This window comes from Heliangelus exortis, chromosome 4 (genome assembly GCF_036169615.1).
Source record: "Heliangelus exortis chromosome 4, bHelExo1.hap1, whole genome shotgun sequence".
In the NCBI taxonomy this organism is placed as follows: domain Eukaryota; kingdom Metazoa; phylum Chordata; class Aves; order Apodiformes; family Trochilidae; genus Heliangelus; species Heliangelus exortis.
Genome location: NC_092425.1, coordinates 21,658,364 through 21,685,183, shown reverse-complemented (window position 1 = coordinate 21,685,183; position 26,820 = coordinate 21,658,364). Strand labels below are relative to the sequence as shown.

The 26,820-nt window shown below is 37.5% G+C and overlaps 2 protein-coding genes across 6 annotated transcripts; one reads left to right on the top strand and one right to left on the bottom strand.

Annotated features, from left to right (window-relative positions):
• The first annotated feature begins 500 nt into the window (after positions 1–500).
• On the top strand, positions 501–15,314 carry CENPU (centromere protein U). 5 transcript variants are annotated; one of them, XM_071743294.1, is made up of 12 exons: positions 501–523; positions 2,376–2,501; positions 3,467–3,584; positions 4,190–4,292; positions 4,650–4,740; positions 5,813–5,885; positions 6,900–7,017; positions 7,400–7,478; positions 8,393–8,440; positions 9,308–9,369; positions 10,600–10,756; positions 11,459–11,985. In XM_071743294.1, exons 2-12 carry the CDS (start codon positions 2,451–2,453, stop codon positions 11,594–11,596), a joined length of 1,038 nt encoding a protein of 345 aa, XP_071599395.1. In that variant the 5' UTR covers positions 501–523; positions 2,376–2,450; the 3' UTR covers positions 11,597–11,985. The 5 variants fall into 5 exon arrangements, with proteins under 5 accessions (XP_071599395.1, XP_071599397.1, XP_071599396.1 ...); XM_071743296.1 differs by lacking the exons at positions 501–523; positions 11,459–11,985 and adding exons at positions 1,816–1,965; positions 14,959–15,314; XM_071743295.1 differs by lacking the exon at positions 501–523 and adding an exon at positions 1,819–1,965 and having other exon boundaries at positions 4,650–4,751; positions 5,827–5,885.
• PRIMPOL (primase and DNA directed polymerase) lies at positions 11,924–26,797 on the bottom strand. The gene is made up of 13 exons (XM_071743287.1): positions 26,705–26,797; positions 24,980–25,164; positions 23,767–23,858; positions 22,689–22,830; positions 21,761–21,908; positions 18,068–18,361; positions 16,274–16,436; positions 14,894–14,991; positions 14,398–14,484; positions 14,209–14,317; positions 13,623–13,705; positions 13,492–13,538; positions 11,924–12,633 (listed from the first exon to the last, which is right to left on the bottom strand). Exons 2-13 carry the CDS (start codon positions 25,157–25,159, stop codon positions 12,328–12,330), a joined length of 1,749 nt encoding a protein of 582 aa, XP_071599388.1. The 5' UTR covers positions 25,160–25,164; positions 26,705–26,797; the 3' UTR covers positions 11,924–12,327.
• Between the last annotated feature and the right edge of the window lie 23 nt (positions 26,798–26,820).

Genomic DNA, 26,820 nt, shown 5'->3' with positions numbered 1-26,820 from the left:
GAAAGATTCTACAGAGGGATCTGGATTGATGGGCTGAGGCCAACTGTATGAGATTCAACAAGCCCAAGTACTGCGTACTGGACTTGGATCAGAAGAACCCAAACAACACTACAGGTTTGGGGAAGAGTGGCCAGAAAGCTGCCCAGTGGAAAGGGACCTGGGGCTATTGTTGATAGCCAGATAAACATGAGCCAGCAGCATGCCCAGGGGGCCAGGAAGGCCAACAGCATCCTGGCCTGTACCAGAAATAGTGTGGCCACCAGGACTGGGGAAATTATTGTCCCCAGCACTATTCAGCACTGGTGAGGCTGCACCTTGAATACTGTTTTGGGACTGTCACTACAGGAAGGGCACTGATGGACTGGAGCATGTCCAGAAAAGGGCAACAAAGCTGGCGAGGGGTGTAGAGCACTCCTTAGGAGGAGCATGGGAAGGAGCTGACATGGCTGGGTCTGGAGTATGGGAAACTGAGGGGGAAGACCTGCTTGCTCTCTACAACTACCTGGAAGGAGGTTGTGGTGAGGTGGGTGTTGGTCTTTTCTCCCATGTAAGGGCCTCATCTTGTGCCAGGGGAGGTTTAGATTGGGTATGAAGAAGCATTTCTTTACTGTGAAAGGATTGTCAGGCACTGGAAGAGGCTGCCTAAGGGAGTGGTGGGGTCACCATCCCTGGAGATATTTAAAAGGCGTAGATGTGGTGCTTAGGGAGATGCTTTAGGTGGCAGACTCAGCAGTGCTGTGTTAATGGTTGGATTTGGTGATCTAAAGGTTTTGGATGGAAAAGACCTTTTCTATGATTTATCACTGCAGAAGCAAAGCTCTGCTGAAGGCAGTCTATACTCAGGTGCATGGACTGCTAAATGGGGCTGGCTGCGAACTAGAAGTATAAGGAGACCACTGCACCCGGTACTGTGGTTTTGGGTCTTTTGGCTGGGCAAAAAGGAGTGTGGTGGGGAGGCAGCAGTAGATGATTTGGAAGAAAGTAGATGATTTGGAAGAAAGTAGATGATCTTTGGAAGAACACCCATACCTGAGAATGAAGAGGGCCCCTCCAACAAGTGAGACTGACCCCTTGTTGTATCTTCTGTTAGAAATGTAATTGCTGAGCCATGAAAGGGCCAGAGAGCTGGAATTACAATTTGAATCCTACTTTTCTTTTTGACATGCTACTATAAGCAAGCAAGGAACAATTCAAGACACATACAAATATCAACTGCTACAAGTTTTGACAGTAGGTGTTGGTTGCCACTCTAGCAATGCCCCTGAGACAAGCAGTGTCTGCAGTGCCACCGTGCACAGCATCAGTTCTCAGTGTGGGGTGGGGGGACAGAGAGAAAAAACCATGGTGGAGTTTGGTGTAGTGAAAAACTGCGAGCAAAGTAAAGGTCAGGAGCAGTCCAGAACTCGTCTCCCTCCTCCATTACCACCCAGGCCTCAGCGTTGCCCACCTTGCCGCATCTCCCTACGGTGCTGGGGGCGGTGGCCGCTACCCCGCCTGCGAAGGAGCAGTGGGGGGAGCAGCAGCAGTGGGGGGCTCTGCCGCAGCGCTTTGTGCAGCAGGGTGTGTGCGTGTGTGCAGCAGGATGTGTGTGTGTGTGTGCAGCAGGGTGTGTGTGTGTGCAGCAGGGTGGGTGTGTGTGTGTGCAGCAGGGTGTGTGTGTGTGCAGCAGGGTGTGTGTGTGTGTGCAGCAGGGTGTGTGTGTGTGTGCAGCAGGGTGTGTGGGTGTGTGCAGCAGGGTGTGTATGTGCGTGCAGCAGCGCTGTGTGTGTGTGTGCAGCAGCGCTGTGTGTGTGTGTGCAGCACGGGTGTGTGCAGCAGAGGGAGTGCGTACAGTACCGCTGTGCGAGCTCTGCGGGAGGACCTGCCCGTGTTCCCCTTCCGGCCCTGAGCCGGCTGCTCGCACCGCCCCTTCCCGCCGCCGTTGCCGCTTGAATCGCGGCGGGAAGGTGGTGTTGCTGCCGGCGGGTGAGTCCCTGAGCGGCCGGGCCGAGGGGCGCCGGTGACCGAGGGGTTCGGCCGCGCCGGTTGGGTGGGGCGGGGAGGCCGCTGGGGTCACTGCCCGCCTGTTCTCCTCCCGGAGCGGCGGGACCTGCCGGGGCCAGGGCCGGGGCCGCGGCCGGGGCCGGGGCCGGGCCTGCCCGGGGAGGCGGAGGCCTGGGGGTCTCCCGCGGGAGAGAAACAGCAGCTGTGGAGAAACAGTCAAGGTGTCAGTCGCCTTGTGCCTTGTCCTTTGTTATCTTTTTAATACTTACGCTTGGCTTCCAACTTTCACAGGCTATGCCGGTCATTGTGTTGGTACAATAAAGTAGGCTTTACTACTTTTAAAGAGAGTTATGCATTACCATTTAATTAACAGACTTACTATTTTCTCCCAGGTTTTGAGACCGATTTGAAGCAGGGACGATTTGTCAGTAGCTTCATCCTCAGCTGTATTTTCAGTATATAACAAAATGTCCTCAAGGAAGAAACCGAAGAGAAATAATTTTGGAAATAAATTAAGCGTAAGTTTGGCTAGATGGAGCCGAACTAAACCAGCAAGTGTGCGGTTTTACTGAGCTGTTTTGTGGAGGTGGATGTGCAGGTGTTCATGTGGGGCTTTGCTGAGGGCTGTGCTGGGGCAGGTTTGGGAGGGGGGTGGGGGGGTGTTTCTCGTTTTTTCTTTTGGAAGTAGCACATCATCAGGCAAAATGGGCCTTTGGCTTTCAAACAGGCAAAAGTTTGAAACCAGTCTTGTAAAACTAAAGAGTAACGTTTAAAGAGGACTTAGTTAATGTGCCTGTGTTTGGTACCATAGCAAAACTTGTGAGGTGCTGCAAAGTGCTAGTGGTTTTAAAAGCTCATGAAGCTGGTGTTCTCTTGTAATTCCCTTTCCATGTACACAGACAAAGGAAGGAGGAAATTAATCCCAAGCTTAGGTTGTGAATGATACATGTACAAATATTTCATGAACTGTTGCTCTTCTACCCTTCTGCTTTACAGAAGTGTCTGTGTAATACTTGATTTACAAATACCACCTTTTATAAGAAGTTATGCAAAGCTTTCTTTTTTTTTTTAAAGTGAGAATTATTAAATTGAACAGGTGGGGACATTGATGTAATACAGAGATGAGAGTAGAAATACTTAAATGTCTGAGAAGAAAAGGGCCATAGGTCATAGAAACCAGATATTAGACTGTTATAAGATTTCTGAGCTTATACACTTATTTTTATAAAAGAAGATAAAGCTGATGCTACAGTATAGTATCAAATAGCAGAATATATAAATTTTTTACCTCTTAGGGAAAGAAAAACATGGCCTGAGGAAACACGTTCTTGAAATACTTTATAGCAGTATGGTAGCTCAGTAGTTAATATGGTCCAGGTTAAATGTATTTTTAGTCAAACATTTATGAAATTAATTGTCATATTTAATCTGGTTTGCACTCAAAAAGCTGGGTGAACTGCCTATTAATCTTGTATCCAACCAGGAACGCAAAGACAACTCCCGTCCTCGCTGGAAATCAGTTCCACTTGAGGAACCAGATGTCTCAAGGATATTGAAAGTAGCAGGAGCAAATCAACTTGAAGAGCTTGGTGATTCATTTGGTTGGTATTAACTTCAATGTCATTTAATGTATGATTTTCATGAACAAAGTATATGGGCAAAATATTTCAATGCTTTCTTAGGAAAAGGTATCGTTTCTTGCCAGGGAAAATTAGGGGCAAGGAGAGACCAGGTTTAGGGGTTTTTTTTGAGAGTGGTGTTATTTCCTGTCATTTAGGAAGTTACAAGAATAATGTTGGACTATGTCCAAGTAAAAGTTCATCGAAAAATACTGGTTGGTTAAATTTAGAAGGTTGTTTAAATGTGTAGGGGATTGATGTATGCCATAGCAAAGAGACTTTCAGTAAGCGGTACAAAATCTTTTACCTGCTATATATCACATGTATATGCTGATTTTTCAACCACCTTTGATTTCAGTTTGTAAAGAAGTAGCAGATGGATGAGTGTAGAAACTAGTCAGCTTTTTACTGAATGTATTTTTCCTAATCCTTAAATAATAACTTTTAATGAGGATTCTTCTGTGTTGGTGAGCAAAGTACAAAAATTCTAAGTAGATGCTGAATGGCAGACAGTGCTAGTGTGTCCATGCTCCTTGCCTGCACAGGTGGGAACCATTTCCATAAGGCTGATTTTCTGTCCTTTATAGATCACCCTTTGCACAGCACAGCCGTGGATGCTTATGGAGAGGAACATTCACACAAGTCACTTAATCATGCTTCAGTGGAGCAAAGGAAAAGTACAGAAAAAAGGTCTGGTGAAAAAATAACTGCCAGCATTTAATTTAATCTTTAGATTTTATATTAAATGGTAAAAATGTTCCATTTTTCAGGTTTCTGTAGTTGCTTATTAAAACAGATACTTTGCTTAAGATTTCCCAGATGAGAAACCAAAAGAGTAAGATTTGGGAATGTAGGAAAGAAATGGGAGAATAAATTACTGTTTAACTTCTGCAAGCTGTACATTGTTTATTATACACAGTTTATGTAGGAGACACAAACTGAATGGTGATGCAATACAAAATGTCCCCCAAAACCGAAGAGTTTTTTATTTATATGGTTTAATATCACTCTTTCTCAGTGTTTACATGTGGATTTTTTTTTTCCTAGTAAAAAAAAGCACCTCTCAAAAACGTCTCATGGTGATGTTCAGAAATTCAGCACAGCTGATCCTGAAGATGAATCCTTTAAGGAGAATGGGGTACAGAGAAAGTTGCATCAGTCAATTTAACTGTAACTTATGTCATGAATGCATGAGAGGACGGGAAACCAAGACCTTTCTTTTGTTTCTTAATACCTCTTTAGCACTAAGTAGTGTCCCAAATAGTTAACCCTCAAATAATTTTTCTGAGGTGGCCATATGAAATACTTAAAGCTACAGTAGTCATGTCAATGGGGAGTATAATAGTCAAGTGTTCCTGTGTCCTATAGCCTATTCTCTTGCTCATTTGGGAATATATTCTTCTCTTCTTTCCAATACTTTATTTATATCTGGAATACATATATTTTTTAAGAGTTGCATACTAAGTGGAGAATAAATCCCTCATACTTGTTCAGTATTGAAGTAAGTGTATTTGAGAGAATTGCATTTTTCATTGATAAAATTAATTTTGAATATATATTAGAATTAGACAAAAAACACTTGGTTTTTGGCTGTTTTTTCACACTTAGACTGCCATTAGTGTAAATTGGTTTTGGCTCACTTAGCTTCCAGGCGTAGAGAGGAAGAGTTAACTATCTGCAGGTTTGAGACAGTAGGCCTGTGACAGAAGAAGCTATGCCAAAATTTACATAAAAGCTTTTTACATAGTGAAATTAATTGGAATTGTTGAAAATCCTTTTGTAAAATTCAGTACAGTGCAGTAGTCCCCCATTAGTAAACTGCAGCACTCTTGTAGAATTACTGCTCTGTGTCCATGTCACAAAGTAGTCTAAGTAGAGAAAGAATTGGAACAGAATGTAAATTAAAAGGAAGGTTAGGAGGCACTGCCCATCAGGGAACTGGGAATACTGGTGATTGCTATGCTGAACTGGGGGCCCCTGTGCTCCTTAAAATGTTCCTCCTGCTGCACAGCCAGTGGCTGAGGTGTCAGTGCAGCTCTGCTGTTATTCTGCTGAAATAGCCCTAAGGTGATGTTACTGGTGGTTCAGTCATGAAAAGCTGAAGTACTTAGCTGTGTTCTGCCTGATTGCCATCTCTCAGAAATTTAAATGAGTAAGCCTAGGGTGTTGGTTTGTTTTTTTTTTAAGTTAATCTACTTTTCATATCATAGAAAGCTCTGAATAGGACTGGGTTCCAGGCAGGAAAGAAGCGTCCTTCAGAGGAGGACACATCAGATCCTTCTGGTAAAGTAGACTTTTCAAATCTCCCATATGGCTTTTCATCTTTCAAGATGAGGGCTTTTCCACAAGTCAGTGGCTTTCACTTCTGATATGTATCAGCATGGTGCTTCTAGAAATGTGAGATTTTGGTTTCAGTTTTGGTCTAAGCATTCATTAATGATGGCTGAATTGAGGAGCTGGTGTGCCACACAGCTCTGAGCCCCATGGCTTGCATCAGGGGTCTGATCCCCACGGACTTGCCTGTTACTCTGTTACTCCCCTGGAGGGGTAAATCAGAGGTCTGTGCATTGATCCCTTGCGTGCAGCCTGATGGGTGTGGAGCAGTAGGACACTTTGGTGTGTCTCTTGCTCTGGAAGCCTGTGGGGCAGAGCTTGGAGTGCCCCTGACTTTCAGTGTAGGTGCAGCTGTCAGTACACAGAGCTTTAGTGGTATTTTTTGGTATAGAAAAACTTGTTTCTTGCTTCCTTTGAACCGTCACATCCAAGTACGAGAATTACATTTGGGATTGTGTGAAGAAACATAATTTAAGGTGCTGTGGAATTAGCTAATAAACTATTGCAAAGTTTACAGAGATGTATTTGGATGTAGCTTTTTTTGAAACATTTGTACACTATTAATACAAAATATATACAAATGTGAGAAAACAACTTGTGTTCTTTGAGTAGGGCAAGTTGCCCAAACTCAGGCTGGTCAATTTTAGAGCCCAAACAGCTGTATCTAAACTGCACTGTATAGTTTATCAGTTAGTGTAACAATGCATTCCTGAACTTGCTTGAAATTAAGAGTAAGAATAAGTTGTATATAATTGATCACCCAAGTTCTAAAATGTTCCCAGGGAAGTCTTATCATAGTTGCTCAACCCAAGACAGATGAAATAGTCCATGTTTCCCTCAAGTTTCGTATTAAAATATTAATAACTTTTAGGTGGTTATTTTAGTAGTAGGCACAATAACTCTTCTATTAGTTAGAACATATAATTGAATCGTACAATGCTTATATTTATTCTGTTGTTTCAGTGGATAGCCTCTGTTCTGTACAAGTTTGGTGTCCTGAAACAATGAAGAGATCTTCCAAAGATATTACAGAACTGGATGTTATTCTGGCTGAATTTGAGAAGATCACAGCAAATTACGTGTAAATATTCATCTTTCTTATGGCTGAATACTCAAAGTTTAAAAACCAAATTACCTGTGTTTTGCTAATGAGGGCATACAGTATTGTGTGGTTACATTCTGATGTTATTCCAATGATTCTTAGGTTTCTGTGATACAAATATTTTTGGTATATGATCTTGTGGTGGTCTCCAGGAATCTGATATTTTTCCAAACATAGGAACAACACAGCTGATGATTTTCTATGTAGAAATTAAGCTATTGCTAGTATGTGAAAGGTCAACAGTTGCCTGTGCTGCTAATTGCTTAACACAGGCTATATTAATTACTTAAAAGAATGCTTTTAGATGAAATTTCTCCTTTGCTAAACTAAATGGGTTGTTTTGTCCCTCTGACTTCTCCAGACAAAGCATAGAATCAAAAGTTAGCAGAAAAGCTATCAGTGGCTTCTGTTCTGCTTTCAAGGACCAAATCACTGATCTTGTAAGTATATCATAAATAAAATAAATTTTGTGGTAGTGATTTAGAGCTTTATGTTACATTGTAGTCAGAATGCCTATGGGTTTATATTGTCCTTTACACATCTATTTTATGATACTTTTTTTAATCTCTTGTCAGGATAAACAGTATGAAAGCAGTTTGTGTGCAGCCTCTGTCTTGGCTTTCATGAGAATTGTCTTTAGACAGAGCACTGCTGTCCTGCAAGTACCTTATAAAATTTTCAGCATTGAGAATAAGTAAACTTTACTATTTGTCTCATATCTAAAGCATTATGTAGTGGAAATGGAGAGCTGCATAATTTGAAGCAGCAAACTGTCCTGTCCAACACTGTTCTAAAAGCTCATGGACATGGAGTTTTGATGATTTAATCTTTATCTTTATGCTGTGTCTTAGTCACTCTTGTGTACAGGCTTGACTAAGGCTTCTAATATAGCTCAGGGAAAATCATCCTGTTTTAATTAACGATTTGAACCTAGCTGGAAAAAGCTTATTGGCTTGGAAGACTAAGATTTCTTCTCAATAATTATGACAAATAAGACTCAGAACTTTGTAAGCATTATGGCAAATACAATGGTTAAACACTAAAAGTGTAGAGTTCAAAGTGATTCATTAGAATGGGCAAGTTTTAGAATGACTAAAATATAAACATTATATAAAAGTTATAGAAAAATTGAGCTAGGTAGTTTAATACTATTATGGGCAGCAGTCTTCCTCTGGCAGAACGAGAGAAGAACTGATACCCAACTGATACACTTGCAATCTTTTGAACCAGTGTTGTAGGTTTTTTAAATAGTGTTTTATGTTATTCCAAAGTAATTTTTGGCAGCCATGTTCTTAGAAGGATAGAGATGAAATCAAGATCCATAGTCAATCTGTAATTCTCTTTTCCTCTGCAGATAGTGGAAATCCAGGAACTGAAGAACATGAAGAAAAAAAATGCTAAGGTAAATACCACTAGATTGTACAGCATACAGAGGAGGGCATTGAAATTTTAAGAAGTTGACTAGGAAAATTCACAAAAATTCTGTATTACAGAATCAACTGTACAAACAGAGGATAGGGAACCACCAAGATTTTTTCTGAAAAAAAAAAAGTGAATATGATAGATCACATACTCCATATGTATACTGCTATGCTGCTATCAAAGGAAGGAATGCATATTAGGATGTGATAGCATATAACAAGTACCAAAAGGTTATTCTGGAAGGTAACCATAAATGTACTGAAGTTTTGTTAATCTGAGGTGACATGATGAGCTATTCTGTTTGTCAAATGGAAATTTTAATGCACAACTAGAATTCGCAGCCACTGAGAGTTATCCATATTTTGCCTCTTTGTTTAAAATCAGATTCATGGTTGCTAAATTTAAACTTATGATTAGGTTGTGGGATTTTTTTTGTTTTTTTTATATTGGATGTTGCGTTAAAGCTTAATTATGCTCAGATCCCTTGTTACAGCAATCACATTGAACATACATTTGTAATAATATGCATTTTTAAAAAAAAACAAAATTCTGCTAGACATGGTCGTGTTTGAGTTCCAAATGTCACAAACTCGTTTTATATGCTCATAAATCCAGTGTTCCTTTGGAGAAATTTTGGATGGAGATGACAGTTTGACATACTAAAGAGCTTGAAAGTGTTGAAATACAAATGTAAAATATGGTAGTTTGTAAGGTTTGCTATCTTGGAAACTTCCACACCCAGAATCAAAACCACAAAACCTCAAAGGAAAAAAGCCAAGGAAATTTGAATTGTGTGCCTTTGAAGTTACAGAAACTGTTTCAAAGGCTTTCCTCACTATTTTTTCAGGTAATAGCAGAGATCAAAAAGAAAAGACAGCAACTGTTGCAAGTCAGAGAAGAGCTCATTGGGTAGGTTTCTAATAATGCACAATAGTAGCCTGAAGAACTTAAGAAGTCTGGTATTCTGAAAGTAACTGTTTTTATTCTTTCATTTTATTTTGATGAAACTCTGTTATGCATTGTCTTCTATTTCTACAGAAGCTCAGATTAACCTCTGCTATTCATAATTTAGTTGTCTAGACAGTAATTCTTGCAAGGTCACTTAGCTAACTAGTTACTGGCATGGGATTTCAGACCATAAGTTCATAAGAAAAACACTAACATTACAATTGGAATTGAAAGGTAATGAATCATATTTAAAAGGTAGTACAGAGGGAGCTTTTTGTTTGTTCTGAACTGGGAGAGTGTATATCACCTCCACAGTGTGGTGGGGGTGTCTCTGCTCATGTGATTTGTTTCCATCTAATGTGGCTACACAATTCTTCTGTAATTTAGGATTAATCTTTAGTATCCTTGAGATACACTCACAGAAATTACATTATTTGGAAGAACCACTAGAGTTCCCTAAATTCAGTTGGTTATTAGTGACAAGCTTTATACTGAAGCTACATATAACATACATGTTGTAGGTTAACTCTAGGCAACCACATGCTTTGATCCACTGGAGCAGACTGAAAGTCCTTTCTCAATGACCATGAGTCTTGTTTTCTTTGCAGTAATTATGGACAAGCTTCACCCGAACTAATTAAAGGCATCCCTCAACATGGGTTTGAACCCCTTCAAAAAGCTGTCTTCAGCTTTTTTATTTGTTGTGTCTTAATCCTTCAATCACCTAAAGATAGATTTTTGCTGCCCCACTGTTAAATGAAGATAACTGTTGGTGTTTAGCTTTTGGGGTGCTAATTTAACCGATTGAGCCCTCCAGTTTTCTTAGGCAGAGGAGCATCTGGTTTGCAGACCCTGAGTATACTTCAGCCTGCAGCAGCTGTGTGCAGAAGCAGAACACAGGGTACTTGAGAAACTTCACTTGAAAAACTTCAGTCCTTTACAGGGTGGTCATTTTGTCAGACTCAAAAGTCAGAAGTGGGTGAGAGTTTAGGAGTTTTTTTGTGGATTTGGACCAGTGCACCTGTTTAAATAATATGCTAGTTAGTCTAATTACACAGCATGCTATATTATCATATGCTTTGTATATCTGACAAGCCTGTCCCTTAAGGCTTCTTCATAGGAAATAAGTTCATAGTTACTCATGAAATAAATATGTGATACAGTCATCAAACACAGCCTTGATCTTTTCAGAGCTGAACAACAACAGATAAAACTAAAAAGAGAATATGCTGAGATGCAGGAAAGGAAATCTTCCTTGAGGCAAGCGACTGAATTACTTACTGATTTAAAGGAGCTACAAGAAGACTGTTTGTGTTATGAAGAAGAAAACCCAAAAGAAAAAATGGTAGTAAGTACATATTTTGCATGTGTTGCTGAACTGTTCTGCATCAACCCCTTCATTTTTTTTTCCTGGACAGATGGGCATTTCTGTTAATGTTTAACTTACATTGAATAGCAATATTTTGTTACTTGCCTTTGTGGAAGCAACTTGAGAATAACTGCTGTAGCTGTACTACAGTATCTCTTTTTTGGTCTTATGTTAGAAACTGAAATATTTTAGGGACAATTTTGTTTTCAGTGTTGAGAAATTCAAAAGACAAAGAAATATAATGGTTGTTCTCAGATCTAACATTTTTAATAGAACTTGAAGAAAGATTAACACTGGCAAACAAGTAATGAGTTTTTCTTGCTGCTGTTGTTCAAAGACAGGGAAAGCCCTGTCTTACTTACAGGGAAAGCCCAGACTTACATGTCTGTTCTGTAAGGGATTTAATGTCAAGAACAGCATTGTATTTCACCACCACATTAACTTCATATAGTCCAAAACTCCTTTTGCCATGGGTCATGATCTGCTGGGGTGTTTTCTGCTGACAATGCTACATGCCTGCCATGTGTAAGGAAATCCTGTCATCCCAGAATACTCACTAATGTTTTTCTCCGTCCTCTTTAAAATTCCATTGCACCATTTCAGATAGAAGAAACATAAATACAGATATGTAAGTGATTTTTCCTACAGTTAAAGATGTTGCCTTTATTTTCTTAACAACAGTATGGAACTTCCAGCCTACCTGCTCTTCTGGTGGAGTCGAAGAGAATTCTAGGAGCAGAAAGACACTTCCAGAATATTAATAAGAAACTGCAAAAGGCTCTGGCTGTGCAAAGAGGGAAATTATTGGAGAAACATTAAGTGTTTTTTAATAGACTTTCTGACAGTTGTTAGCAACAGCCATTAAAATGGTCAGTGCTTAAAGCTTGTCTTATCATTGTTGCTATATATTGCTTCAATGTTTAAGAGAAGTCATTGATTGAATCAGAGATTGTATCTTTCTATTGTCAGATACTCTGTGTGAGAACTTAAAAGTGTTAGTGAAATTAATGAAATTAACAGTTCCAGTTGAAGTAGTAAAGCTTGTCTGTTCTCTGTTAAAAATGTTGGGTTTTAATCTTGGGCTATTAAAGTAATGTGATCTTGAAAGCAATATATACTTTAAAAAACAGAGCACAGAGACATTGGTTGACATATTAATAGATAAATCTTTTTATTAAATTGTATTTGAAGTAAATAATTTTCTCCTATTTCTGGAAGTAATCTACTTTACTTGGCTTATCAGTAACACTTGGACATGGAGCAAAGAAAACAGAAACTGTAAAGTGTTAAAAGTGCTAAACTTTGAGCAGCATTCATGACAAGTTTTCAGTCCAGTACTCTCCAGCCCATGTATAATCTTCTGTGATCTCCTCATGCCTGCTCAAGAGCATCCAGCTGTGAGGATACTTGTCACTCAGGTCTTTGTCTTACAGCTCTGGAAGAGCATTTCTCAACTCAGTCACTCAGTGTCTTTCACAGAAGGCATGTGACACCACGTTGTGTTACAGCAGTTTCATTGCTTGCCATCTGGTTTTGCTAGCCAAGTCTGGCTAGCTGTCTTCTGTAGTGCAAGTGTCCTGTTTCCTGAAAGCTTCCAAAAGAACTTCATCAGGAATTTCTTCCATGGCATAATTCAAACTATCATTTGCAGCTTCAGCTAGTTCCACATCTTCAGTAGCTTCTAGGAAACAGACATCATCACTGGCATTGCCCCACTCACTGTCTGACAACAGGAAGTCTTGAGACAATCTTTTCTCTAGAGATACTGAGCTTTTTGACAAGTCTGCTGCATTACAATTTGTTTTTTCTTTATCTTCTGTGTTCCCTCTTTCATCCATTACTGCATATTCTTCTTCCTTTTAGAAACAAGAATCGTATTTATTCCACATAAAAATGGCCTTCATGCCTTTAGCTTGTCTGACCTGAAAGTCTGAAAGTTGACTGTCACTTTATAATGGATACTACAGAAAGCTTGCCAACAAGACATTTTCCAGCAGCTTAATTTATAGCTATGTTAACTTGTGGAAGCCTATTTTAATAGGAACAGAAAAAAAAAGTAGTCTGTTGTACACAGCTTCTTAAAATCATACAAGGTCAAAATTAATTTTAGTGCCTGTTAGAAGATACTGTCAGAATCTGAAAATGCATTTCAATTAAACTTTTATGAAATACCACTAATAGCTATTGATCTGCTTATGTAGAGCTTAATGTGCCATTCTGCAGTATGAAATTTCAAAGTGTCAATTTAAAAGTTGCAAAGGGCCAACTTTCTACCCATGTAGGTAGACATTAACTGCTTTAATACACTAAAATGGAGTTAAGTAAACTTCAAATTTGAGGGTCACTGACTTAAACCTGACTCTGACTGATTTAAGTGCTCCAAGAGCATTTCTATTTTAGCTGGCCCAGCATGAAGGCAAATGTCCACATCAGAACTTAACGTGGGGGCAGTTTTCCCATTCTGCACCTGGAGTGGTCTTGTGTTTTTATGCACTGGTAACTCTGTTCAGACCACAACAGAAGAAAATCTTTAATCCCAGGTGAAGTTAGGCTATGCCACTAACTTAGCTTCATCTGTGCTGACAGTTTTTGTGCTAACTCTGCTGCTGGAGAACCTTCATGAACTCAACACTGCATTAGTGGGGACTTGCAATGACTTCCAGAGGCAACTTTAGCCCTAGGAACTTTAGGATATCAATAGGGCAAAAACATACCTCTTTGAAAAGGAAAGGGAGACGTAGCTGAGCTGGTAACGGGAAACCTAAATCAAATATATAGCATTATATTAACATTCCAAGTATTCCAAGTATTAAGTGTAATTTCTTTGAAATCACAGAATACCTACTTTGTGATTTGAAGTTTTTTTCTCTGCAGACTGGATCATGACACTTTTGATACCAGACTTCCTTCTTTAGATCTACCAGAATCCTAAGAAATAATTAATTTTGTTGTTAGTAACATTTTGTTGTTAGTAAATTAGTACAGCTGTTGTTTTCATACTCTGGCATGCTTATTGCATGTTTCTTTTTTACAGGCTGTGATGTTTTTTTTCAATAAACTTCAGGCTTCCCAAGTTAAAATGTATAATTTAAGATGCACTGTAAAATAATTTAAAAGTGGTCTGTTTTCTTTATTTCTGACTGTTCAGCTTCCTCGCTAGGAAGCATCAAAGCTACTTAATAACTTTAACATACTCTGACTTGTATCTTCAGGCATGTATTTGAAACACTGTGAAGATTACTTCACAGAGAAATACAAGTTCAGTTATCAAAAAAATACAATTGGAGGGGAAGGTACTTCCCATCTCCCCCCCAAGAGAATAGAAATTGTAACAGGTGCCAATTCTATCCATAATTTTTTCTGCATTTTGATAGAATAATAGTTGAGCAGAAAACTAAAGCTGTTCTAAAGTAAATAGTTGAAGAACATACATTATGTTGTTACTTTTGTGAGCTCTTCCAATGTTTTCACACCAACGGTAACCAGAAATATCATATACAAGTATTTCTTCCAGAGAGAAATAATTCCATTGTCGTATCCCTGGGGGGAAGAAGCTAATTAATTAACTCTTTAAAAATACTGCTGTGGAATACTAATTTCTAAATAGTTGTGTTCTTTACCTCCTTGCACCCCATCTTTATTAACCAAAGAACGAACAAAATAATCAATCTCTGGATATGGTGATTCCTGATAACCTTCCATGGAATCTGTAAAACAAAGACCACAGACATTTACCCTTACTGGTTTTGTCATGGAAATATGTAATTGTTACACAGGATATAGACCAACAGACAGGAAATGCACATGAATCGCATCAAATCCTTAAATAAAACCAGGGATAAATCCAGTGTAATTTCCTGTAAATCTTTGAACTGCACACCCCTCCCCCTCCCAGGGTGCAGAGGGAACTGGTGCAATGCAGGGTAGCTTTGGGAGCAGGAAAGGAGGGGAAATGGCATTCAAGCACTGCAGAACACCCTTCAGTACAGCTTTACCCCATCTCCTGCAGAAAGCTGGTGGGAGAAAAGCTCTCCTAGGTGTTATCACATGTGTAAGTCACTCTGGAGCTAATTTAAGTGTACTTTTTTCTTATACAGTAGGAAAGGCTTGAGGTACCTCTATTGCTTCTGGTAGTTTTACTGTTTAAAAAAGCAGACATTTTTCTCTCCTCCTCCGAAAAGCCAGATGACAGAACTTTGGTTCCATCCCCCACTCTGAAGAGAGAATACAAAGGTAAATGTGTGATTCTTACACCCTAACACAGGATGCCATGGCATAAGGTAGCACAGCACATAACACACAGCACATAACATGAGTTCTGGGCAACCAGCCCTCACTGGCCCTGTTGGAGCAGGGGGAGCTGGACTAGACAAACTCCAGAGGTCCCTGCCAACCTCTAATAGTCTGTGATTCTCCCTGCTACCTTTCACTACCCCTGTAGCACTTTTGTTCTTCTCATTTTTACGATTTCCTCTAACTCGTGCCAGCTGCAGGCACAGCTTCTTCCTTCAGAGCAGCAAAATCCAGTTTCTGGTAAAAATCCCAGGACTCCTGGTCTATTGTCCTGCTGTACTACTCTTACAACAGCATTTGCTCTAGATGCAATATTTATGCATATATACCCTCTGAAAATTTTTTTGTTGTTTTTTTTCCTTCTCTCTCTACAATGAACTACTTTTCCTTGCCATATTTCTAGCTGGAAGCCAGCTGATCACACAGCGGAATTTCTCATCCAGATTTATGACAGACTCATCATCTGAATACACTACACAATTTATGCTACAGGGCTACTGGCATCTGTTCAGGATAATGAGCATGTCAGGAGATAAAAACAAGTCACAACAAATACATGTTTTTAACAAAAATATTACAGATATCATACAGATCAGTATACCATTTTAACCTTCTTTCTGTTGCAGTAATGATTAGGATCATCTTAAGATACAGTCGGTGCAGGGCAAGATGTATCAGAGGTTTAGATTAGATAGAGAAAATGTGATTATTGTAGGTATCAATATCCAGCCTAAGGTACCAAATGGTAAATCTGGTATGCAAGCAAATGTGTACAAAGATCCTTTTAATTTTTTTTACCACACCTGGGAAAATACTCTTTGTATTTAATTGACTGGATGTCTGTAATTTTTGCTTTTAGAGCTACACTGAATCCAACCCAAGTTAATAATGGTTACATTTTAGAATTTTGAGTGTGTACAGAGAAGTAAGGCACAACTCAGAAGCCATACCATATGTTCTGAGTTATTTAAACATTTGAAGGTAGGTTAGAAAAAAACAAACCAACCAAAAAAACCCTTCATCCCAATAATTTTTTTCTTCAAAAACAATGAATTCTACTAGCAACTCCTAAATTACACTGTAACCATGTTCATGAAATAACTGGCCATTGTTGATAGTTATTGGTAGCTGCTACAGGACAAAAACCCAACTAAAAATATGTATTTCAAAGTATTTTCAATTCCACTGGAATGAAACAATTACCTGATGTTGCAGATCAAAGAGGAAAGAAAATAGGCTTCTTCCAAGGAATCGTTGGCTCCACAGTTAGGGACAAATGTATTATCCTCTGCAATCTTCAGAATCACATTTTTTCCTGCTTTTGATGATTTATACATCCGGAAATTTCTATTCCGTGTATAAACTCCTACAGGAAAACAAATACTTCTTAACAACACTACTAGGATTTCAGGATTATTACTTGTAAGTTAACTAATTTTCCACAGACCCATCTTGGACAAAAACTCCCACTGAGTTCAACTCACCTTGCATGTAAGAAATGCAACAAAGAAAGATCATGCACACATTTACATTTTTATGTCAAAGAATTAAGACTCAAGACCTCTACAAAGGCATTGTAATAATTTGAAATTATCCTTGCTATAAGTTTCTTTCTGCTTTCCCATTATCTTTGTGGAATGCAGCTGAGCATAAAAAGCTACACAATTATTTTAACCAGCAAGAGCTTCTGTGTATAGTACACTGTGAAGATGTATTGGGAAACTTCAATTCCAGTCTCAAAAACAAACAACAAAAAATTATCAGGTATCATAAATACTTCCTAGTCTGTCTAAGAATGTATAGAGGAGGTGGGTGCATTATTTGTGGGTTACATTTAATTTTCATGAAGATAAATTAAAAGATGTCATAAACCAAGAATGTCACATCCATATCACAGCAGCCTCATGATGTAACTCAATATTCCAGCATTATTCAATATTCCATTACTCAATATTTTAGCATTCCAATAATTAATTTTACCCTTCCAGTTCTGAAGTACTGTGTGTAACATAACCACCCTCAGTATTTAATTTGAGGGCTAACATTAAATTCTTAAAGGGTAATCAATTTGGTTTTTCTTTAATTTCCATTCATGAATACTCTTGAAGGAATTTCGAACAGTAGGTGTGAAGTAATCCTTCTGAATAAGTAATGGGAAAGCCTAACAGAGGGACAGCTTTGGGATTACGTTCCAACAAATCAGACCTATTGAAGAGGCCAGCAATAAAGCTGACTGTGAAGAAGGATTTGAACGAGTAGGGTTTTTCATAGAAATCTGAGAAAAAAACATAATAATCAGTCCTCAAATACCTAAAACACTGCTGTACAGAAGTGGGTGAAACTCTTTTCACTGAGGGCAAAAAAAAAAAAAAAAAAGAGAAACCAGATATGGGGATGGAGAAAGGTGGTACTTTCAAACTTGAGTTTGATTATGGGTGTTGTGATCCTGGAGATTTTAAACATTTCAGTACCATGACTAGGTTGAGCACAACTGGAGCATGAAGTGCCCAACCCTAAATTTCTGTAATTCTGAGATTAAAACCTAACAACTGCCATTCCAAACTGAGGAAGAAAGCTCAATTCATACATGCAGAATAATGCAGAAGGCCACACCTGTAAGACTTTTTCCATAATGAAGCAACTTCTAATTCAACTGAAATGACCAAAATACAATTCACACTATCCTCTTTTAATCCAAATAGGAGCACTAAATCCTTAGAGTCAATTACAGTCTTGTGTGGCAAGATTTTCTTTAAACTTCAGAGCAAAATAATTAAATGTAGTAGTATAAAAAGTGCCATCGAGAATCTGAGACTCCTTTAAAGTACAGCATTTATGAGCACAGTTTCAGCACATATATTTGGTTTAAATTCTGAGCATAGGCACAATGATAAAACACTGTTACTGTTATTGTGTTTGATCAAAGATTAAGGAACAATCTCATTTCAGAACCTTTGGTACATTCCAAAGAGGTTTAAAAGCACTTTTAATATTTACCTAGATCCACAAAAAGTTGCTTGTCTCCTTCTTTATCATTTATTATTAGATAGGAATATTCTGAATCTTCTCCCTGGTATGATGTCTCCATACCCTTTGTTTTGTGAGCAATGCTTGGCCAGCCTTTGGAAACATCTTCACTGGCTGTGAAGTTTGTAAGAGAACCATCTGATCCAACTGCTTCCGCAGAGCACTGGAAAACATCACCTGCTCCTTCTGGAATAACAGCAGCAGCAGCAGCTTTACTCTCCATTAACCTTATGGCAGGCTGCAAAATGGTTCTGACAAAGTTACCTTAAAAACAAAAACATAAAGCAGATTATGCTTAGATTATGCAGATTATTCATATAGCTTTGCTATTAACAAACCTTTTTTTTTAATCCAATCACAGGTAGTTTTTAACAGGTTTTGTAGATTATTTTTATAGTATTCAATGTCTGTATGAGATTACATTAGCAAGATGAGATTTAGGATTCTGAAGATCTTGTGAATGTCTCTCTTACTACTTCTTACCCTAATTTCATTTTAAGATTGATTTAAGAGGTTTACTTGCAGCTTCACGGTATATTAACTGGTATAAGAGTTTGACCAGGGCTTACTTGAACAACAAATTACTTTTACAAAAGTATTTTGTAATGACTTTTCAAACTTCCAATATTGTAATACAACATCCATTGTACTTCAGGCTCTGATAGATGGTGACCAAAGACAGGCAGACACATGAAATTGTCTGCCATGGCTGAATATTAATTGCAGGGAGAGAGAAGACAGTAAGTACAGATGTAGATGGAAAACTGTGAAGTGGAAGGAAAACTGGCAAGGAGGATTCTGCAGTTGTTAGCTGACTCCTTAATGGGGAACCTGAAAGAGTATGAACTATCAGTCCTTCTGTGCTGCATATCAGCAGAATGACTCAGTGTCTCAAGCATTACTATCACCACCCTCTTAACTCATTACAGGAATACTGAGGCACACAAATGATTCATAGTCACAGACACTGTTTTAACCCTGTGTGTTCAAACAGGCACCCAGAATTCCTAGGTTTATGACAATAGTTACTGGATCTTCAGGGAGAAAATGTCCATATATGAGAACTGTAATTTATTTCAATTACTGTAAAAATATCTTTAAAAAGTCCTGGTTGAACACTTCCTTTTCTGTGTGTCTGTAATGAAGTATCACCCTGGTGCCAAAACAGCAAGGTTTTTGTCAGTGAAAGATTACTTTGGGAGTTAGTTCTTTATCATTCACACACATCTTTGTTTTCTCTCTTCCCATTTCCTCTAACTGGTCAGATGTGAAACCAAACCCTGAATTTCACAGTTTTGATCCTTGACTGTATTTTGTATTATGTAAATTTCTTGATCTCTACAGCTTTCCTGTGGACCTTCATGATCTCCTGTGCTTTCTTACGTGGGCTATGAACTCAGACCCTGCATTTTAATTCTGACTGATACTTAATTCAAAATATTACAGTAAATCTTTTAAATCACACTCAATTTTAAACCTACGCACTTTGTGCATGACTCCTGACATAAGATACTTATGAAACAATATCACCCAAGATGTGATAGTTCATATTCTAGTTTATCCCACATAAATACCACTAACTCAAAGTAATTTTTACCAGACAGAACACCATAATGGTGAATTTTTAAAAAAGACAACACTTGGATGTGTCTGAGAAATACATGAGAAACAGTTGAATATTAAACAAATCCTTCAATCAGAATATGACATACACTTTTTCCTACATATTCTGTAAAATTACTTTATCTGCATTTTCAGTTATTTATTACAGACCAGTGTTTTGCACAAAGTACAAACCTGATATGCTGTAATCCAGTTTTGTCAAATAGGTTACTAAAATGCATTAATGAAAACTCTAGAGCATAATATTATTGATATTGTGTGAATTTAACACATTCACATAACTCACTTATTTAAAAAAATCAATTTTCACTGCGACTTCACCATCTTGTCGAAAAGACAAAGGCAGAACATGAACTCACAATCCAGATGTACTTTGTGTGACAGTAAACATGTCCTGCTAGGACACATACAGTGCACAGTAATAAACTACTTAAAAGACAGAGGAGGTATGAAAAAAAAAAAACCAAACAAATACAGTATAACCTTTTTCAAGACTGATACCACAGAAAGAGCAGAGCTAAAAAAGAAGTAAGGGTGAGAAAGGAAAAGGGAGACACAAAGAGACATGAAGACAATCAGACAGATTGAGACCAAGTAGATAGCAGAATAAAAGCAGGAATGTGAGCGGGAGTAAAATTATGATTCCAACATCCTCAACTCTTCCTATTCTTGCAGTGGAAACCCAGAAACACAGCACATAATTTCTTTCTGATACATGTAATTCTGCTGCTGCTGTCACAGTTCTTCTTGGACACAAATTGTAGAGCTAAATCTAAATTTCACTCCTTCTAATAACCCATGAGATTATTAGTATGGGGGCTTGAGCAGCCTGGTCTAATGGGAGGTGTCCCTGCCCATGCAAGGGGGTTGGAAGTAGGTGGTCTTTAAGGTCCCTTTCAACCCAAACCATTCCATGATTCAAAGATCCTTTGTTAACTTTCTAACAGCATTTCTGCTCCCTCTCCCTCACCCTATTAATTTGAAACACACACGATAAGGAACAAAGTCAAACGTTCAAATAGTAAGAAATTACAAAACCAAGGCTGCAGGTGCAATGTTAAATAACCCAAATTTGTATGTTGATATAGATTTCAATTCCACCACTGGACAAGCTGTTTTCCATTATTTCCAGCTTCATTCTGACACAACTCAGCTGATGCTCTGCTGTGCCCTCATTGTTCAATGTATGTCTATAAGCTTGCTTTACTGCACACCATACAATATATATATATAGATATATACACACACACATTTATTTTTCTTAACACTCACCATGAGCACCTCAGTGAATCATCAATAAGAATCACAGAACCATTTTGGTTAGAAAAGACCTTTAAGATCATTGGGTCCAACCATTAACCTAATTCTACCAAGTCCGGTGCTAAAATTTAAGTACTTCATAAATGGTATTTTAAAAGTATATTCAAAATACTTCTGTGAAGTGAGGACTACTTATTTAACTTATTTTTAAAATGGAGTCAAGACCTGGCAATTCTTTGTATTGGAGATGCCATATCCCATGCAGTCCTAGCTTGTATCAACAATTAAAATTGCTTTTGGCTTTTTCTCACTCATGTTTATGCACAGGTGTCTTAAAACCATCTTTGTCCTGACTTTCTGACCCTGTGCTAGCACAATTCAACCAAATTTACAGCCTAAAATCTTAGCTTCGACTGTTAAGACTGATATTAGCCTGAAAATTAAGGCTTTAAATTAGCCTGAAAATTAAGGTCATTGTCATTCTGTAAAACAATTTTCAACCCAAAGCCAATCTTGCCAGTAGTTTCATAAATAAAACATACAGGCACCAAAAAATTACAGTTTTGCAAACACAAATGTGAATTATAGAAAAAGTAAGTACAAGATGAACAGAGAAATAATAAGCCTTAATGAAATAGAAATAAGTAGTCATTTCTGCTGAGAATGCACATTGGTTTCCACACGTAATTCCAGTAAAATAAATATTCAAATCTAAGATGGCACTGCACAATCAAAACCTCACCTTCTATTTTTAGGTGTAAGAGAAAAGAACACACTTACCAACATGAATATTATCCTTAAATACAGTCTTTTGGGGTAGAAATATTAAGTGTCGACTAAATTTTTCGTCAGTACTGGAATCTAAATTCAGGACATCTTTGGCTGAGCAATTCACATCATAAAGTTCTTTTAATTTTTGGCAGACAAGCTGAAATTATAAACATTAATTAGGATATTTTCTCTAACATTTTTGATAGTGGCATCTATAAACTTAACACAAATTCAGATTCTACACATTTTTTTTTCAAGTTTTCTTTTTTAATTTTGAGCATACAATTACTTCAAGTTAACACCTAGCATAGCAACTTTTAACCAAATTGGACACAGACTCTATTTCCTATAATAAGCAGATCACTGAGTATACTAACAGTGATAAGCTGAGCAGATTTTCAGTTTTTCAGATCAAATTCTAATTTAGTGTCTTTATCTTCTGCTTTTTTCCACCACAAAGCAGTTCACATCCACAGTGACAATGTTTGTTATGTACATTTACCTAGAATGGAAGACAGAGGTATATATAGGCTGGTACAGAGGATATAAAGGGCTGGGACACTGAATCACTGTTATGATTTAGCTAACTAATTGGTATGAGGAATATCTGAATGGAACTTTTACTGACACTACTCTGAAGAACACCTGAACACTCCTTCAGTTTTACAGCTTTGAAGTGGCAGAGCACATAAAACAATCTGCAAAAGCAAACTCCGTATCAGTAAACTGGCAGTGCATACAAGCATTCCAACAACCAGCGTTCTCTACTTTTTCCTTCCACTTAAATGAAAGAACCTTTGCTTTCATTAGAATATTACATTTTTCTTCATTAAAAATAACTCCTAGGTCTACAGTTCTTTTTCATTTTACTATAGAATAATCGAGATAAAATGGTAAATACTTTGGTTTCATATGAAATCGACAATGAATGCGTTACCTCAATTAACTTTGCAACCATACTCTTGCCATCTGCACAAGGGTTTGCTGGTTTGTAGAATTCCAAATCAAAATAAAGTTTGCATGCAGCTTCCTCAGGAATTACTTCATAGCAATGCATAAGACTTGTTCTATAATCTTTCCTAAAGAAGACAAAAACAAGCCACCACATCTCAAAAGAAATATTATACATACTTACCAATTGCAAACAAGAATTCCACAAGTCCTAAATATTCTTTTCTTTTTCAAACCACACATATTAAAAAAGTAGCATCCTTAAAATGCTTTGAAAAAATTGTAACTGAAGTCATCATCAAACACCAACCTCTCTGTCCTAGAATTTAAGTCTGTAAAGTGTTTTCCCCTTCCCCCCCAAGTCTTACAATACATACTGTCAGTAGAAATCAGAATTTAAGGATTGCTACAGTAAAAAACTCATTATCACTCTTGTTAAGCACTAAAAATAAGATTACACAGACTTTTTTTCAAACTAAATTAAAAATTAATCTTATTTTCAAGCTAAGAAATAATCAAGCTTAGTTTTAATATAAAAATTGACTCATAGATTTGTTTTACTTCATAACCAAATGTTTTAGTGTAAAAAAAAAAATTGGGAAAAAAAAATCAGCACATGATAAAGTTGTCAATACTTGAAACTACATAAAGAAAATGCAAAACGATAAAATAGTACCTGGACATTTATATTAATGCCCATTTAAACTGATATGTGACTGATCATAGAAGTATGTTTGCACTACATGTTGCTGTAATCCCCTGAGGAAAGCTGACGGCAAATGCAATTCTAGGGCTAGAAGAACTAGCAATGGTTGGGTCCTTAACTTCCAGGAAATTACAGCAGTCTGCACCCCAAAAGAAAGTTGAATCTCACAACAGAATAGATTGGTTTGTCCTTACAAATACTTTCCCCATGTCCAAGATGAAACCTCAGGCCACTCATCATAGCTCTGTGCTAGTCAGAGCAGCAGCCTACTGGGGATAGTTATCCAGTAATAGCTCTTACTGGAAAACTGTGTATCTGGTATTCTGCTGTCTTACAGTAACACTTTTCAAATACTCACGTGTAATAAAACCAAAGCTCTTTATATGTTGTCACAAGGTAAAACCTCTGTCTACTTTGTGTGCTCCTTTCCAAGGCAAAAACATGAACATCCTTTTAAAATAAAAACATTGAAGGTTTTTTTATTCAAAGAACCAGTTCAAGTCCACAGATGTTCTTATTTGACACTAATTTCTTTAGTTAAAGGTAAGAGCTAGAAAACTATAAACAGATCATGTTTCAACCCAAGCAGCAGCACCTGTTTTTAATTAAGAACATCATTCCAATTTCAGTTACATGACTAAAAATCTGAAGGGTTTTTTGATGTGCATTAATGTAAGCTCTGTTTTCTCTGTCAAGTTGTCTTTTTTCTGATCAGTGGAACAATGTGAAAGGAATACTCTTATGGACATGACAACAGCAGATGGCTTTACAGCAAATATTTTTACACTATATATTACTTAAATAAAAAAATGGAAATCTGAAAAGGTAACAAACAAAAAAAGCCCACAGTGCCAAGCTAGTGAAAGTGCATTTGGAAAATGGACTGTCAGGATTACTTAAACATGTAAAACAATAGAAAGAAATCCTGGTATTTTCTTTAAAAGTAGCAATCAATTTGAAAAGTATTAAATACAGAGAACTGAAAACAGAGGATACATTTAAAATAACATTTATTTGGCTCATCACTTCTTATCATCTGAACTGGCTACTCATTGGAGAGCTGTACTACTTTTATTTTGTCTCTGCCTCCTGTTTATTGCTTTTCTTCCTAATTCTTTTCCTCCTTTGTCTTTCTACTCAACTCTACCTTCCCATTCTGCTGCTAACCCTGACAGCTCCCTTACCTTCAGAAGGAACAAATCTATCACTACAACATTACCAAAAAGCACTTTTACAGTCAGAGGTTGATACCACGTACCAATTTGTATCTTAGAACCATTATTTCTTAGGGCTATCTCAAGTGTAGCATTATCTTCTGCAAGGACAAACCCCACAAAAAAAACAACAAACAAACAAACAAAACCCCCAAACCAATCAAACAAAAAGCAAGCAAACAAACAAAATTTCTGCTTCAGGATTGGAGAGAACTATAAAGAAAGGAAAGAAAAAAAAAAAAAAAAAGAAAAGAAAAAAACCACCTGATCTGATAAAAACTTCACTGTCACCCAGGCTTTTAAATTAAGTTCAACCTTGAAAATACCTAAAAAGTAGACATTCATCTAACAATTTACCTCTTTGCAGGTTTTTACATAATTAAAAGCCTCAGCTTGGCGATAAAATATTTTCCAAACAGGGGATGGCTCGAAGGGTTTGGACAGTCTTGGTCTGTAAACTGGAGGAAGAGGATTTCTTTCATAGTGAGATGCTAGTTCTTCCAGTTTCTTTACTCTTTCTTCCCAGTTTCTCTTCATTTGTCCTAAAGCAATTACAAATAGTGAAATCAGTAACAATTGCTGTTTGTAACTTACTCATCACTGGTTTTAATTCTGGTTTGGTTGAGTATACTTTATTTATTAGGTGACAGTAACCAATATTCCAAATCAACACCCAATCCTGCTATGAAACTCACTTTATCATTTAATCTTTCCACACAGATTTGGAAGTAGAAGATCTTCATATTATCAAAGATAAACACAACAAAATAGACACAATAAGGGAAGCCCTAAAAAGTTTCCTTTATGTTTTCAGAATGGTATTACATTCCTCCTCAAAAGGAATATAAACTTTGTGTTAATTAGCCACACAACATTACTAAGGAGTGAAAAACTGCTATTTTTTTCTGCTTTACAGCTGGAGAGAGAAATGAGCTAACAAAACTGAATGGGCAATCCAGCACTTGAGCTCCTAAGAAAAATTAAGATTTCATTAACTCTATCTCTGAGCTGTGTATCTCAAAGTAAAGGAACTGAAATCCAAGATGAGGGCTCCATTCTCCACTGGTGACCTTTGCAATTGATCAGTAGTGCTTTTGCATGCTTTAAAATCTGATGTACATTCTTGCAAATTTATGAGAGCAAGCTGATCTCTTCAAGAAATAGCATTTGATGCAGTAAGGCTTGCTATTTTGCAACCTTTAAGCTTCTAGTCACATAAAGTAATGCTAATACTATAAAGTAATGCAGTAAAGCATAAGAGCACATTAACAATGTATAATTATTTTTAAGTTTAATTAACTGTTTCCTGGGAAAATTCATTGCCCCTCTGAACACCTGCAAATCAGTAAAGAGCATTACCAAAAAACTGACACAAAGAGGGGAAAGAAGTAAAAAAAGATGAATGTGCATCTTTTTGCTCTGCCTACCATAACCATGTACCAAACCTCAGTTCTCAAAACAACCTCACAGTTGCACCAAAAGATAAAAATGAACGTGAATATAATCAAAGCTATTCAAACCTTTAACAACCTAGATCCACAAAGTGAATTTAAGTATTTAAATATTCCTGTGGGCCCTGAAGCCCAAATTTTAGATCTACTGAATTCCCTTCAAATTTTCCACAGTAAAGATTCCACTTCTGCCCATGGTACATGGAAACATACCTGAATTCTTACTGTTTAGTGCCCATGTCCAGTCTAAATTACAGATTGCTTTTTCTCTTACAGAGGTTAGACACATTCTCTCTACAGACCATTCCAGTCTCCTGGCACACAGAATTCCTCCACTCCCTTTTCCTGCAATTAAGTTTCTTCTTTGGGAATGAAAAATGAAATTCTTGACAGTAATCAGCATTTCTCGAAGGCCTAGTGGAAGTCTCAGTTTCATTTTGATGCTGTTGGCTCTGTTGTAAATTAATTGGGTGCAAAAGGCAATCCCTATGTCAAGTCTTTCCCATAATGTGACCATTAAAAAGAAGGGGAGCAAAGGACAATTCTCATAATTCTCTACTCATTTTAAACTTCATAATTAAATCATGACATATTTTGGCAGAAACACAGCTGGGAAGATATCTACCTGTACCTGGGGGAAGGCTGATGATTCTTACTTTAAACTCTGATCTGTCACTGTTCTTGCAGCTCAAAATCTCTTGGACTCTCAGCAGTCTAACACAGTGAGTTTTTCAAGGTAACTGCAGT